Source organism: Canis lupus, chromosome 3, assembly GCF_003254725.2.
Source record: "Canis lupus dingo isolate Sandy chromosome 3, ASM325472v2, whole genome shotgun sequence".
Taxonomy (NCBI): Eukaryota; Metazoa; Chordata; class Mammalia; order Carnivora; family Canidae; genus Canis; species Canis lupus.
Window position 1 is genome coordinate 92053973 of NC_064245.1, and position 12809 is coordinate 92066781.

The 12809-nt window shown below is 48.0% G+C and overlaps 1 protein-coding gene across 3 annotated transcripts in view; it reads right to left on the reverse strand.

The window, feature by feature from the left end:
* The window catches only part of PIGG (phosphatidylinositol glycan anchor biosynthesis class G), a 43871-nt gene extending 31062 nt beyond the window's left edge, over nt 1-12809 (reverse strand). The window contains exons 1-5 of one of the 3 annotated variants that reach the window (XM_025437001.3): nt 12537-12806; nt 11605-11810; nt 5324-5533; nt 3868-4056; nt 2835-2976 (exon numbers count right to left, since the gene is read on the reverse strand). In XM_025437001.3, the coding sequence (XP_025292786.1) occupies nt 2835-2976; nt 3868-4056; nt 5324-5533; nt 11605-11810; nt 12537-12690 (901 nt within the window). In that variant the 5' untranslated portion in view covers nt 12691-12806. Of the gene's footprint in view, nt 1-2834; nt 2977-3867; nt 4057-5323; nt 5534-11604; nt 11811-12536 lie in introns of all 3 variants that reach the window. The other 2 variants (XM_025437004.3, XM_049108737.1) reach the window with 2 other exon arrangements.

Here is a 12809-nt window from a genome sequence, read left to right on the forward strand (position 1 = left end):
GGTAGTATATTTGACAGTAACAGTACAGACAAGGTAGGTGGAGCAAAGAAAACACCACCACATTCCAGGGGCACCTGGATGGCTCAGTCTGTTAAGTGTATGACTCTTGATTTGGCTCAGGTCATGATCTCAAGGGTCCTGGGATGAAGCCCCAGGTTGGGCTCTCTGCTCGCTGGGGAGTCTGCTTGTCCCTCTCCCCCTGCCCCTCCCTCTGCTTGCATGTACTCTCACATGTTCTCTACAATAAATAAATAAATCTTAAAAAAAAAAAAAAAATCTGTCCACACAAAAACTTCCCAGATGGTCACAACAACATTATTCATAACAGCTGAAAAGTAGAAACAACACATGTATATCAACTGATGAATGGATACATGACGTGGGCTATCCATTATGTGGCACAATAATTCAGCCTAAGAAAGGACGAAGTCCTGACATCCACTACAGTCTGGATGAACCCTGAAAACATTAGGCCAAGTGAAACCAGCCAGTCACACAAGGCCATGTACTACAGGGTCCATTTACAGGAAATGTCCTGAAGAGGCAAATCTATAGAGATGGAAGAAAGATCTGCAGTTGCTGGCAGTGGGTGAGGGGGTGGGAGAGGTCAGTGGGGGTGCACTTTCCTAGAATGAATACTGACTCTGAGTGAACTACTTGCAGTGCAGTCCTGGCTCCTAAGATAAGCATAATGAGATTACTGAACACAACCATGCTTGATACAAGGAAACACATGACAAAACACTGGGAAGCTACTGTTGGCACTGAGGTCAGTCACCTGAACAACTCTCTCAGGTGTCCTGCACATGCAGCTGCTCTGGCTATTTCTGGCAATGAACCCTGTCAAGCCTCCCAAGGAGGAGATTTTAAATACCCATCTTGGAGATGAAACATCAGCACTTTAGTTCAACGACAACTGTCACATAGTTGTCTCTTTTGCTCCCCAGACTATAAGCTCCCCGAGGGCAAAGTCTGCCCACAGTGCCCGGCTCAGTGCCTGGCCCACCACAGGTACTAAGTACACCTCTGCTGGATCGAGTAGGAAGGGTGGTTCTGGCATAGGGCTCTCGCTCAGGCAGGGGAGCCATGAGAGACCCTGCTTTGGGTACACAGTGAGGGAGAGCCAGGTGTACAAGGCTGGTGCTCTGGTGGGTAGTGTGTGCACTCACTGGAAGGCAGGCTTCAGTAAGACAGCCAGCTAAAACAGGAAGGCTCAGTTCCCAAGAGCCAATGACATATCTTAGGAGATCAGAGGTCCAAGGGGAGGAAGTGTTGCAAAAAGATAGAAGGAAATCAGTGGAATTTCTTCCCCATTCAATTCTCACTCTAGTGGAAGATTCATTCATTCAACAAACCTTTTTGGTGCCCATCACATACCAGCTGATGTTCAGGCCCAAGGCAGGCCTGTACCAATGAACAAAACAGACTTGGTCCTGCCCGACCGTGGCATGAGGTGCACAGGGGAGGCGGCTGTTACACGCATCACACAAGTAAGTCTATAATTCCTATCTAAGCAAAGAACGAGGGCAGCAGGCATGGACTACTGTGAATGACGAACAGAGGGAAGGCAACGTAGTTTCATGGATGAGTGAGATGAGCTGAAACCAAGGATGAATGGACAAGTAGGCCAAGAGGCTGATGATGCTGGCGTTGGGCACATGGGGAAGAGCTTGTCACTTGGAGAGCCCATGGAAAGGGTAGAGGCCGGGACACAGAGAGTAATGGTGAATATGGTTCAGGATGAAGCTGTGAGGCAGCAAAGAAGCCTCATGCAGGATTGTTACTTGATCCAAAGTTCAGGTACTGAAAGGTTTTATGTACGGGAGCTCAGGATGGTCTGAAATGTGGGGAGCAAGGGAGAAAGAGGGTGAAGGGGGATGCCCACGTTTCCACCTGGAAGAGTCACACCAAAGTGCCATTTGTTGGCAGGGGAATACAAGAGGGCAGATTAGACGTGAAGCTGTCACAGTTGCTCTCTACCTGTGGAAGACCCAAGTGGAGGTGTCAGACAGGCAGCTGAGTAGACAGTCTAGAGACTGGAAGAGAGGAGACAGCTGGAGGGATAAATCTGACAAGCGTGAGCCAATCATGGCATTTACAACTACGGGAGTGGACGAGATCATCTCAGGAGTGAATGTGGAATGAAACCAGGAGGCAGTCCAGGAAGTATGCCAGGGCAGGGAGCTAAGCCAGCAAAGACGACTAGATAGCAAAGTGAGAGGTGGGAGGAAAACCAGACAAATGGGAGCTACCAGAACCCGGGGTCAGAAGCGCCCAGTGGTACTGAAGGATCATGTGAGAGGAAGGCAGAGAGTGTCCAACTCAGAAATAACTGGTGAGCAAAGGCGAGCATGTTGTAAAGTGAGGAGGCGGAGGCCAGAGCTGCTCGTGTGTGTTTGGGGTGGAGAGCTGCAGGGTCTCAAGGCTGACAGGGCTCAGCTAGTTCTGCTCTGACTGATCCCATGACTCTTCGTTCAGAGTTTCAAAAGGTGGATCGTCTGTAAAAATTTCAATTCATGTTTCTTTTTTTTAGTTCACATGTGTTCAGATGTCTTGAAGCTACTGGAAATTTTTATTAACGGTTCAGATATCCAGGCAGTGACGTTCATACAATAAAATTCCTACAAAGAATATTTGTATTTTAAGAATTGGGGCAAGAAATGTAAACTCCACATCTGGCTGCCCCTTGCCCATTAATTTTCATCTGTACACTGCTCAGGACATCTCAAACTTACACAACTTCTAAGAAAACAATTTTAAAAATTAGAATCAGTCTATAGAAAACAGATACATAAAATACAGTTTTAAAATAGTAAACATTCCTAAATCCTCACCAGGTTTTCTTTCAAATGCAGAACTGATTAAGATCAGGGCGGTGTTAAGCTCCTCCATGGAAGAGGCCCCATGACCGCCAGTTTCAGACATGCCGTGATCACCACAGAGAACCAGCAAATTGGGTACAAGAGTTTCTCTCTCCTACAAGGCAAAGGAAAAATTCCAATTGCATTTGGCCTGAGGAGAACACATGACCTTGGTAAGGAAACGACTTTAGATTTTGCCTTTACTTCATAAATAGTAACTCTTTGTAAATGAGTTAGATGTTTTTGTTTTGTTCTTTTACAGGTAGATCAAAGGGCTAAAGACAAATAATATCATAAAACTAACAGAATCATACGGAGGTCACGGAGCACAGGCAGGTACATTTAGGGCCTCTGAAGGCCGAGGATTGGGGCTTGGTTTCTGTTTCTGCCACTGCTGAGCTGGGACAGCCCAGGTGCACTCCTTGTCACGCCTGTCTCCTCGGGTGTCACACGGGCCTGCCCCTCAGCCTGGGACACCAGCCAAGGGCCTCTGCTGCTCCCGGACGGACATGCCACATGGTCTGCCTTGCCCCTGCTGTTCTCCACCCGGACACGCCTTCACAGGCGGCGTATCCTCCTCCCCTCCCTTCAAGGCTCTGCTCTCATCTCACACGACCTGAAGGACAGCTGGCCTCACCATTCTACTGAGAATCATGATTTCTCTCTCAGAAGCTGTTCACTCCTCCTGCCCTGTTTCCTGAGGCACCAGTCACTTTTCAGTGTACTTATGGACTCGTCGATTATCCTCGTTTGTCCTTCCTAGCTACCGTATGAGCTCCGCGGATGCCTGGACAGATCAGCAATACAGAAGCCCTCACAAGCTAGTAGTTGGATGAAAAGGTGAATGGTGGACATGGTCAGAGCTGTAGGAGGCTGAGCCTGTGCTTACAGGTGACCTGAGTGATGGTGGGTGTGGCGTTCACATAGGTCTCAAGTCCACTTCAGGAACTTGGTGTCTCCTAGGAGACGCTGGCACGGTGACACCCTAGTGCCATGTGAGCCTCACCTCAGACAGCAGTGAGGTGTGGATCTTCATCAGGATGCTGTCCATCTCTCGGAGTTTATGCCCAATCAGAGGACTGCTAGGCCCAGAAACGTGGCCGATGTGGTCCAGCCCGAGGTAGTGGAGGATTAACATGTCCCAATCCCCTCTTTTTAATACTTTATCCAAATGCCTTGTAACATTATCATCCACCTGTAAAGGAGAAAAGGTATGTACGAAGAGCTTCCCTTATTTCCCTTGATCTGCACTCTCCAAGGAAAAGTGATCCAGTCCTTTTAAAATCTAGGCGTTCGTTAGTACACAGGACTTAGAATCTGAAAAGACCAAAAAACCCTTCAACACAAACAGAGAAGCCCATCATAAAAAAAAGTTAAAACAAATATTAGCATTAGATTGAGATTTCACTAGTACTGTTCTCACGTTTCTAAAGTACACATAGAACATACTACACAGGCAATTTAAATAAGTGTTGTTCCGATGAAACCACTCTGAGGGATCCCTACTGGGAATTAACTAACACTAAGCAGGTGACCAGGTCACACAGGTGCCAGAGTTCAGGTGACCTGTGGGGTGAAGCTGAGGGCATCTAAGTGCGTCCTGTGCGAAGGATGTTCTGGGAGGACAGAGATATAGCTCTCAGCAACTAGTGGTCGAGCAGCCCCTGACAGAGCCGTGAGCCTGGTCAGGCCTGACCACTCAGCCGGCCCACCTCCCTCTCACTGAAAAGTGTCTACGAAGGGAAGGGTCTCTGAGTGATGAGACAGAGGATGGGGAAACTCAGTGCTGCACGGTAACTGCTGCCTGCACAGAGGTTAACTTTACCAAAGGGTATTAACATGAGCAAGACTGTGAACGCCCTACCAGCGGCAAACTGAGCTGGTGCGGGTTTGTCTCTGCTCAATGGGGCCTCCCTCTGCTCCCAGGTCAACTTTCTAACTACAGGTCTAATCATGCCCTTTGCCTTGTTGGAGACCAAACTCCCAGCACAGGGCAGTGCCCCTCAGGACCAGGCAACCCCCAGCTCACCATCTGTCCTCCCACTTCCCCACTGGGGACACTGATTGCCACAATAACAGAAGAACCTATAGCCTCAAGGATCCCAGGGAGGCCATGAAGTCCTCAGGCTCTGCCTCGCACGAACGCTGCCACCCCCATTCTGTCCACTTGGGAAGTCCCCACTCACTTCTGCAAACAGCTGAAATGGCTCCTTGCTGGGAAGCCCTTCGTGACTCCCCGTACCCCATCAACAGGTGCTCAGCTAGCTGCTCTAGGAGAGCTGTGCTCACACCTGCATCACATTAATGTCCCCGGGTTATAAGTGATTATGTGAATGCACAATTTCTACGATCTCTCCATACTCCTCCCAGTATACTAATAAAGGCCACATACAAAACAACATTGCCTCTCACTAACAAGACTCTATCTAGTATGACAAAGTTTTCTTATTTTAAAAACTGACCTCTGTATAATCGGACACAAAAAATGAAGTTGTTCCATCATATTCCACAAAATGCTTTGGGAATAATTTTACCCATGTTTCATCTCCATAAAAGATAATTCTTTTTCCAGCTGCTTTTGCCTGTGTAATCACGTTGTCTTCTAGCAGTTCAGGGGAATTGAGGTTCCTGACAACATCGATGAAGCCGGGGAGGCTCCCTGTCATCAATGCCTGCAGGAGGAAACATTCAAGGAATTAGACTATAGAATCCAAACCATAGCATGGGAAGGGGTGTCAAAGATCATTTCATGGATGAAAGAGGAGAGCATAAAACTAGGATATACCTAGGCTGGGTCAGTGCTAGGACAGAGGGGAAACCTGCACATAATTTCTGGCAAAACTAGCAAACTCGATCACAAAAGACTTGACTTTATTTCAGCCAATGAGAGGATGGAAGCGGCGGCTATGGGCAGCTGGATGATAGTGGTGGACTGAAAAGCTGTGGGTTATAGCAACTGAAGAAAATGGCAGTGGGGTATGCATTGAAAACATGAACCTGTATATTCAACTTCCCATGAGGTCCTCACCTAAGCTTCACATCTGCTCTGTGTGATGAGCAACTCCATGTATTGATCCTACAACCTAGCAAATCTAACGTCCACTCTGCGTGAACAAGCATCCTCTCATGCACCCTGAGAGGAAAGCAGTCTCTAAGCAAGAACTCTCAGAAATTCTCATAGTAAACAGGCCCAGGGCTGCTGGTGGGACACCACTTTTCTGAACACACGCACAAAGCACTGCAATTTCCGGGAGGTAAGGGTGGGTGTGACAGATCCTCATACCTTTCTGACACAGAATTATGTCAACAACCTCCCTTGCTTTAGCACAGAGTCTAAGAGACCACAGTAATGGGCTACGCGTCTCCTGTTATCTGGAGTTATCCAACAACCCATGACACTGGCACCCAGGGACTTATCTGTAATAAATAGAAATCTAGATAATACTAATTAATAGGTATAATAATTTTGCCAAGACTTCTTTAACAGAAATGAAAAAAAAAAAGCAATATGAATTAACTTGACTTCTGGAATGCCAGAGGAGCTTGGCAAATCCTTTCCCCTAAGAGCAATGATAAAATAGGACAGAACTGCCCAAAACGACCATTTCAAGACTTTGAAAACTCACCAAGGATATACAACAAATTGCGAAGTTTTTATCTAAGACAAACTACTGAAGCTCAGTAAGAGCTGTGAGTACCTGTGATGTTTTAACATAGGCCGCTCCCCTTCCCCTATCCCTGTGATGTAGCGGGAAATGAGGACCTGGAAGGGTCCACCCGACTGGAGCTGCATGGAGAAGTTCCATGCCAGGGATGTGTTGAAAACAAGGAAGACCAACATCACAGCTGCCTAAGGCATCAATGCTGTTTGTGGAAGAGACAAGCCCAACATTTAAAAACGGGATCTCAGTTAGGAGTGCCTAGTGGGCTCAGTCAGTTAAGCGTCCGAACCTTGATCTCAGCTCAGGTCTTGATCTCAGGGCTGTGAGTTCAAGCCCCATGGTGAAGCCTACTTAAAAAAAAAAAAAAAAAATTAAAAATTAAAAATTAGAAAATAAGTAAAAATGGAGTCTGGGGAATGACACAGGTATAGCAAATTTCTATAAACTCCCACATATTCCTGGCATCTGGAAAGCTGCATGTACACATGAGGCTGACTGTGTGCTCAGGAGAGATCAGACAGTGCCTAGTTACCCATTCCTTCCAGCTGAGCAGGAGGCCCTACTCATGACAGGGGAGGCTTACTGGTGCCTGGACAGTGAGTATTAACCACACACAGGCCCCTAGAAAGGGTGGAAGGCCCACTGCATAATGTATTTAAGCACAGCCTCTGACCAGCATTGGCTATCCACTAACTATGCTGTCCCAGGGGTGACCTTCTGAAAGATCAGTTTAAAAATAAAAACAAGAACTTAAAACAAAAATAAGCAGATACCAGTTACTGTGCACTCCAGCAGAGACAGACGCTACAGAATGAGTTTTGGCAAGTAACTACAGTGGCAAACCAACAAAACGGTGGCAACAACCATTACTCCTGGGGTGGGGTGAAGGATCAAAATCCAGAGCTGAGGTGGGAGGTTGCACAGATATACCACATTTGTGAAATCTCAACAAACCATACATATAAAAATGTCTGCACTACTTTGTATGAAAATTCTATCTCAGTGAAATTATTTTTTTAAAAGGACAGCCTTCTTTTCACTCCAAAATTCTACCACTTACAGGTAACCAGTTACGTTGGGTGAGTACCCTTTCATACCTTTTCCTGTATGTGTATGATCACAAATATACAAAGATACACATTTTTTAAATAAAAATGTTAAGAAACTATAGAAAACAATTCTGCAGCTTGCTTTTGTTTTCCAATTAATAGCATATTCTGAACCTTTCACCCCAGAAAACACTTCATTTCAGCTACTTCATTTTCTTTTCAGGCAGCTACAGAGTATGCCAGTATTTGGACCAAGACCATTTTAATGGGCATGGACATGTATTTTAAAAAGCTTGCAACAAAAGTGCCATTTGAGCTGAGACCTGAAGGCTCATGTGTTGACTATAGGCGAGGGGGAGGTGCGCTGGGGCTTTCCAGGGGGAACAGAGCAAACTGTGAAAGCCCCACATCCAAAAGAGGGCAATACGCTTGGGGTAGGTGTGATCTATGTGGATGAATGGCTCAGGAAGAGGGAGAGCAACTCAGATAAGGGCAGAGAGGTAAGCAGGGACAGGACCGTGCAGCCTCAAGGCCTGGGTTAGTAGGCCGATATAAACTAGAGCAGGGTTTGAAAAGGAGACGACTTGGTGTGTTTGGACAGGACCTGGGCACAAGGAGGTGCTGGGAGATTTTACAGTCCTGGCTGGAGACCACAGCAGATTGGACTGGGGGAGCCAGCAGTGCAGGGTCTGGCTCAGTGTTGAGTACCTGTCCACCTCATTTTGTATGAAGAGGTCATCATCAATCTTTACATTTTTACGTGATAGACAAAAGCCAGGGTTGCAGATTGCTTGAGTTCGTCTTGCCCTGATTACTAGTACAGAATCTCCTCATATGTTGACTTGCCATTTCAATGTCTTCCTTTGTGGATTTCTTTATATCCTTTGCCATTGGATTGTTGTCCTTGGCCAGATTCTCTTTACACATCATGGGCTTAACCTCTTGTTTGTGATATCAACTGTAAATAATTTCCCCAGTCTATCATTTGTCAGTTGACTTAGTTTATAGTGTTTTCTGGGGCACCTGGGTGGCTCAGTGGTTGAGCATCTGCTTTTGGCTCAGGGCGTGATCCCCGGTCCTGGGATCGAGTCTCTGATCCCCAGATCACAGGGAGCCTGCCTCTCCCTCTGCCTACGTCTCTGCCTCTCTCTCTCTCATGAATAATAAATAAAATCTTAAAAAAAAAAAAAAGTGTTTTCCATCACATAACAGTTTTCTGTTTCCATGTGGTCTAATTTGTCCATCCTTTTCCCAGGGGCTTTTATGAGGTACTTGCCTCCTTCTCACACTAGGCTGTGTTCCCATTGACATTTTCGAGGAGGGCAGGGACTGCTTGGTACCCTTTACCCCAGGAAGCATGCAGGCAGCTGGGAGCCCTAGGAAGTCTAAGTGAGAGCCCAAGTCTGCCATCACCTTGGGGGTCTTCCTGTGGTTGTTGTGGCCTTGGGAACAGTAGTTTCTTGCCTTCTGAGAATGACGGAGGGCTCTGCAGAGACTACTGGAAGAGGACGTGGCCTGGTCACCATATTCGGCAGGAATGCCACGTAACATGCTATGACCAATGGAGGCTCTGGAACCAGACATACAGAGGCCTAGGCTCAGTTTCTAAGGCCGCTGTGTGGTTTCACCACTTCAAGCCTGTTTCCTCATCTGGAAAATGGAGAAGATGGCAGTGCCTGCCTCACACAGCCTAGGTCACGGGGCTGTTGTGACAGCATATGAGATAATGCCTGTGTTCTGTGCTCACCACACTCAGTTGGTCAGTACCTGGCTCCTTATTGTGGGGACTGTAAATTCCTTGAAGAAAGGAAAAGCATTCACAAATTAGTTTGTGAGAAAGTGCAATGAGAGGCATTAGCCTTGAGTTGTTAAGATCAGTGTGTCGTGACAACCGCATCAACACCTCAAGATTAATGAAGTCCTTTCCCTAACGGGAGACAAGGTAGGGGACACACTCCTTAGTCAACCTACTAAATCCTACCAAATTCTAGAGCTGTGTAATCCTAACTCCAGTATGTATTTCCTGTTCCAGCTCCCCCTCGATGGGGAATGAGGAGCCAGAACCTGCAAAGGACTGAAAACAAAATAAATAAAATGAAGCAAAACACTGGTTTTGTGTCATGCAATGACACAAATGGGCTGGAGACGGGAGGCCCTAAGAACCACCGTAGCCAACACGCAGGTCTGAATACAGCCTGGAGCCTGCACGCCCACTTACACACTTTCTTACTAACCTGCGCGGATTCCTAGTAACACATTCTTACCAGAATGAAAGAGGAATCAGTTCCTTCCACACTTCTGATGACAGATGAAGAACTCAGCACTCCTGACGGCGAGGAGCCTGGATGCCTTTCTTCTAGCTTTCAGAAGACTGGTCTCAGTAGCATGAGCACTCTTGAGAGGCCATCCCTGAGCTTCCTTTTTTTTTTTTTTTTTTTTAATAATTTTTTAAATTTTTTATTTATTTATGATAGTCACAGAGAGAGAGAGAGAGAGAGAGAGAGAGGCAGAGACATAGGCAGAGGGAGAAGCAGGCTCCATGCACCGGGAGCCCGACGTGGGACTCGATCCCGGGTCTCCAGGATCACGCCCTGGGCCAAAGGCAGGCGCTAAACCGCTGCACCACCCAGGGATCCCTATCCCTGAGCTTCTTGATTAAAGGTGCCGCACTCCTCATCACTCTGTCATATTCTCCTCTCTGATTCCTCCCACAGCACTTACCACTTTCTGAAACTATCTTATTTGTATATGTACATATTTTCTGTCCCCTCAATCAGAAATTAAGCTCCATGAGGTTAGGACATCTGCTGACTTGCTCTTCACTGAATGAATCCCTCTTATCTAAAACATGTGATACTCAGAAGTATCATGTGATACATAGAAGATGCTTCACTGCTGAGTGAAGGACACACTACAACCAAAAGTTACAGAGAGTGGAAAACTCAAGAAAGAAGTCAATGAAAGATGCAGTATTAATCCTTTCATTCCCAGACTGTTTTATTCATCTAGTAAACATTTACTGAGTACCTACTAAATACTGCCCCCAAGCTTTGAATCAAGTGGTTCCTTCTCACCAAATAATGTGTCACATAAGGCTCAACCAGACATTTTTTTTTTTTAACCATACTAGCAACATGTCCCTTTCTGCCTCCTCCCCTTTACTCATCCTTCCAGTTTGAACTTAAATGTAATTTCCTCAGGCAGGCTTTTTCTGACCCTCAATCGAAATTGAGCCCCCCTTCCACCCCACCCAGTAATGAGCATCACACCCTGTTCTTTCTCATCATACATTAAACCACACTTTAAAACTGCAAATTGATTTACTCATCTTTTAATGGATATGTTTCTCGTAACTAAAAGCTCCATAAAGGCAGATACTATTTTCCCCCAACTGCACACCCGTTACAGTACTGCCACATAGTAAGTAGTTGCTTAATAAATAGTTCTTGAGCCAATCAACACGGCTTTACTCTCTTTTTTTTAAACCCATAGTTTGTGGGTAAAGCACTATGCACTTTCAAGCCACACTCACTAGGCTGAACACCTCAAAGTGAGTTATTAGTAGAAACAGTCATACCTGTTGAGGCCGGATCACACAGGTGTGCTTATTATTTATACCCCAGTTGTGAACAAGTCATTTAACTTATCTGACTTTGCTTTCTTATCCATACAGTCAAGAGACTGAACTAGATTAATCCTAAAGTCTTCTTTCCGGAATGTATGTGGTGCACTGATGATTAAAGAGACCAGGCTAGCAAGGAGGACACCATCTTTTGGTTTAGGCTGCCCTGAATGATCTGGCTCTGATTAAGCTTTATGCTTTCCATGAAGTGTGAACGTTGGACTACTTGACAAGCAACACAAATCATGGGTCTCAGTTCTATCCTATCTTGTGAGCTTTGTCAGCATTTTACTGCCCCAGCCAGGTGGATAGCACTCAACTAATTTCTTCCTAGTTACGATTGGGACTCCAAGTAAAGGAGTACAGAGAGCCAAGCCACCACTTACAACACATTTAGTCAAGCTGTTTACCTTGATTCGAGGCATCGTAACTGTAGGCAGCTTTGCTTCGGCTACAAAACTGTGAGATGCTCCTTTTTCCACAAGGTAAGTTGTGTAGGGCATAAATTTCACACCCTTGGAGCCGAACACAAAATCATCTCTCAAGCCATCTATTAGCATAATAACAACTTTTTTGAAGAGAGGTGGTGGGAGCTTGGTCCAGTTGGAACTGGCTCCTAAAAATGTTCGAAAGGATAAAGAAAATTGAGTTTTAAGTTGTATTTAGCACCCGAGCACCTTATCATCTGTTTCTGGGCTACTTCTCCAGCACATATGTTGTGCCATCTACCCAACCCGACCCAGGGACAAGGACCTGTTCCTGGCAGACAGCGTGGGGGGGCGGGGGGGCAAGCTGAAGGAGCCCCAGCCTTAGGCAGTATTAAGTATCAAGCCTTTGGCTCGGGGAGTCCCGCGAAAGGGAAGGCCCTTCCGAGGGTGCGGGAGGTTGGACACTCGGGGAGCTAGATTCTAGACAGCGCGGCAGCCGGCGGCCGGGCCCGCGGCCACAGATCGCGTCCACACGGTCCGCGGCTGCTACTGCGTCCTGGTCAAGCACGGGAGCGGCCCTGGAGGGGTGTCCTAGAAGGAAGCGCGGAGGGGCAGCAGGATCCTGTCCCCCGCTGCGACTTGCTGGGCAAGGAGGTGCCTCGGAGAGGCAGTGGCCCGAGGGCCCGTCCCGGGAGAGGGGCAGCAGGCGGACCGCGGCAGGCCCGGCGGGGCCTCTCGGGGCGGCGAGCGGGAGGAGGGCGCCAGTGTGGCCGGCCCTGGCCGGGGGCTGCGCGGCGGCAGGGGCCCAGCAGAGGGCCCTCGGGAGCCCGGGAAGCCCGGGGCCGCGGCCCCCAGGGAGCGTCCTCCGGCGGAGGCGGGGTCCGGGAGCAGAGCCGGCGGCGAGGGGTCCGTACCGGCCGAGGGTTCAGGCGCCGCGGGCTCTGCCCGCTGCTCCGCCCTGGAAGAGGAGCGAACCGGGGCCGGGAAGAAGCCCCGGAGGAAGAGCGCGACCCCGAGCACCTCGATCACCACGCAGCAGGCGGCGAAGGCCCCGGAGCCCAGCCGCATCGCGCCCCCGCAGGGGAAGGACCCCGGGACGAGCCTCGCCGCCACCAGCCGCTCCGCAGCCGCCCCTCCAGCCGCGCGAGCCCGCCCTCAGAGCACACGCCCGCTGGGGCGCCGGCACG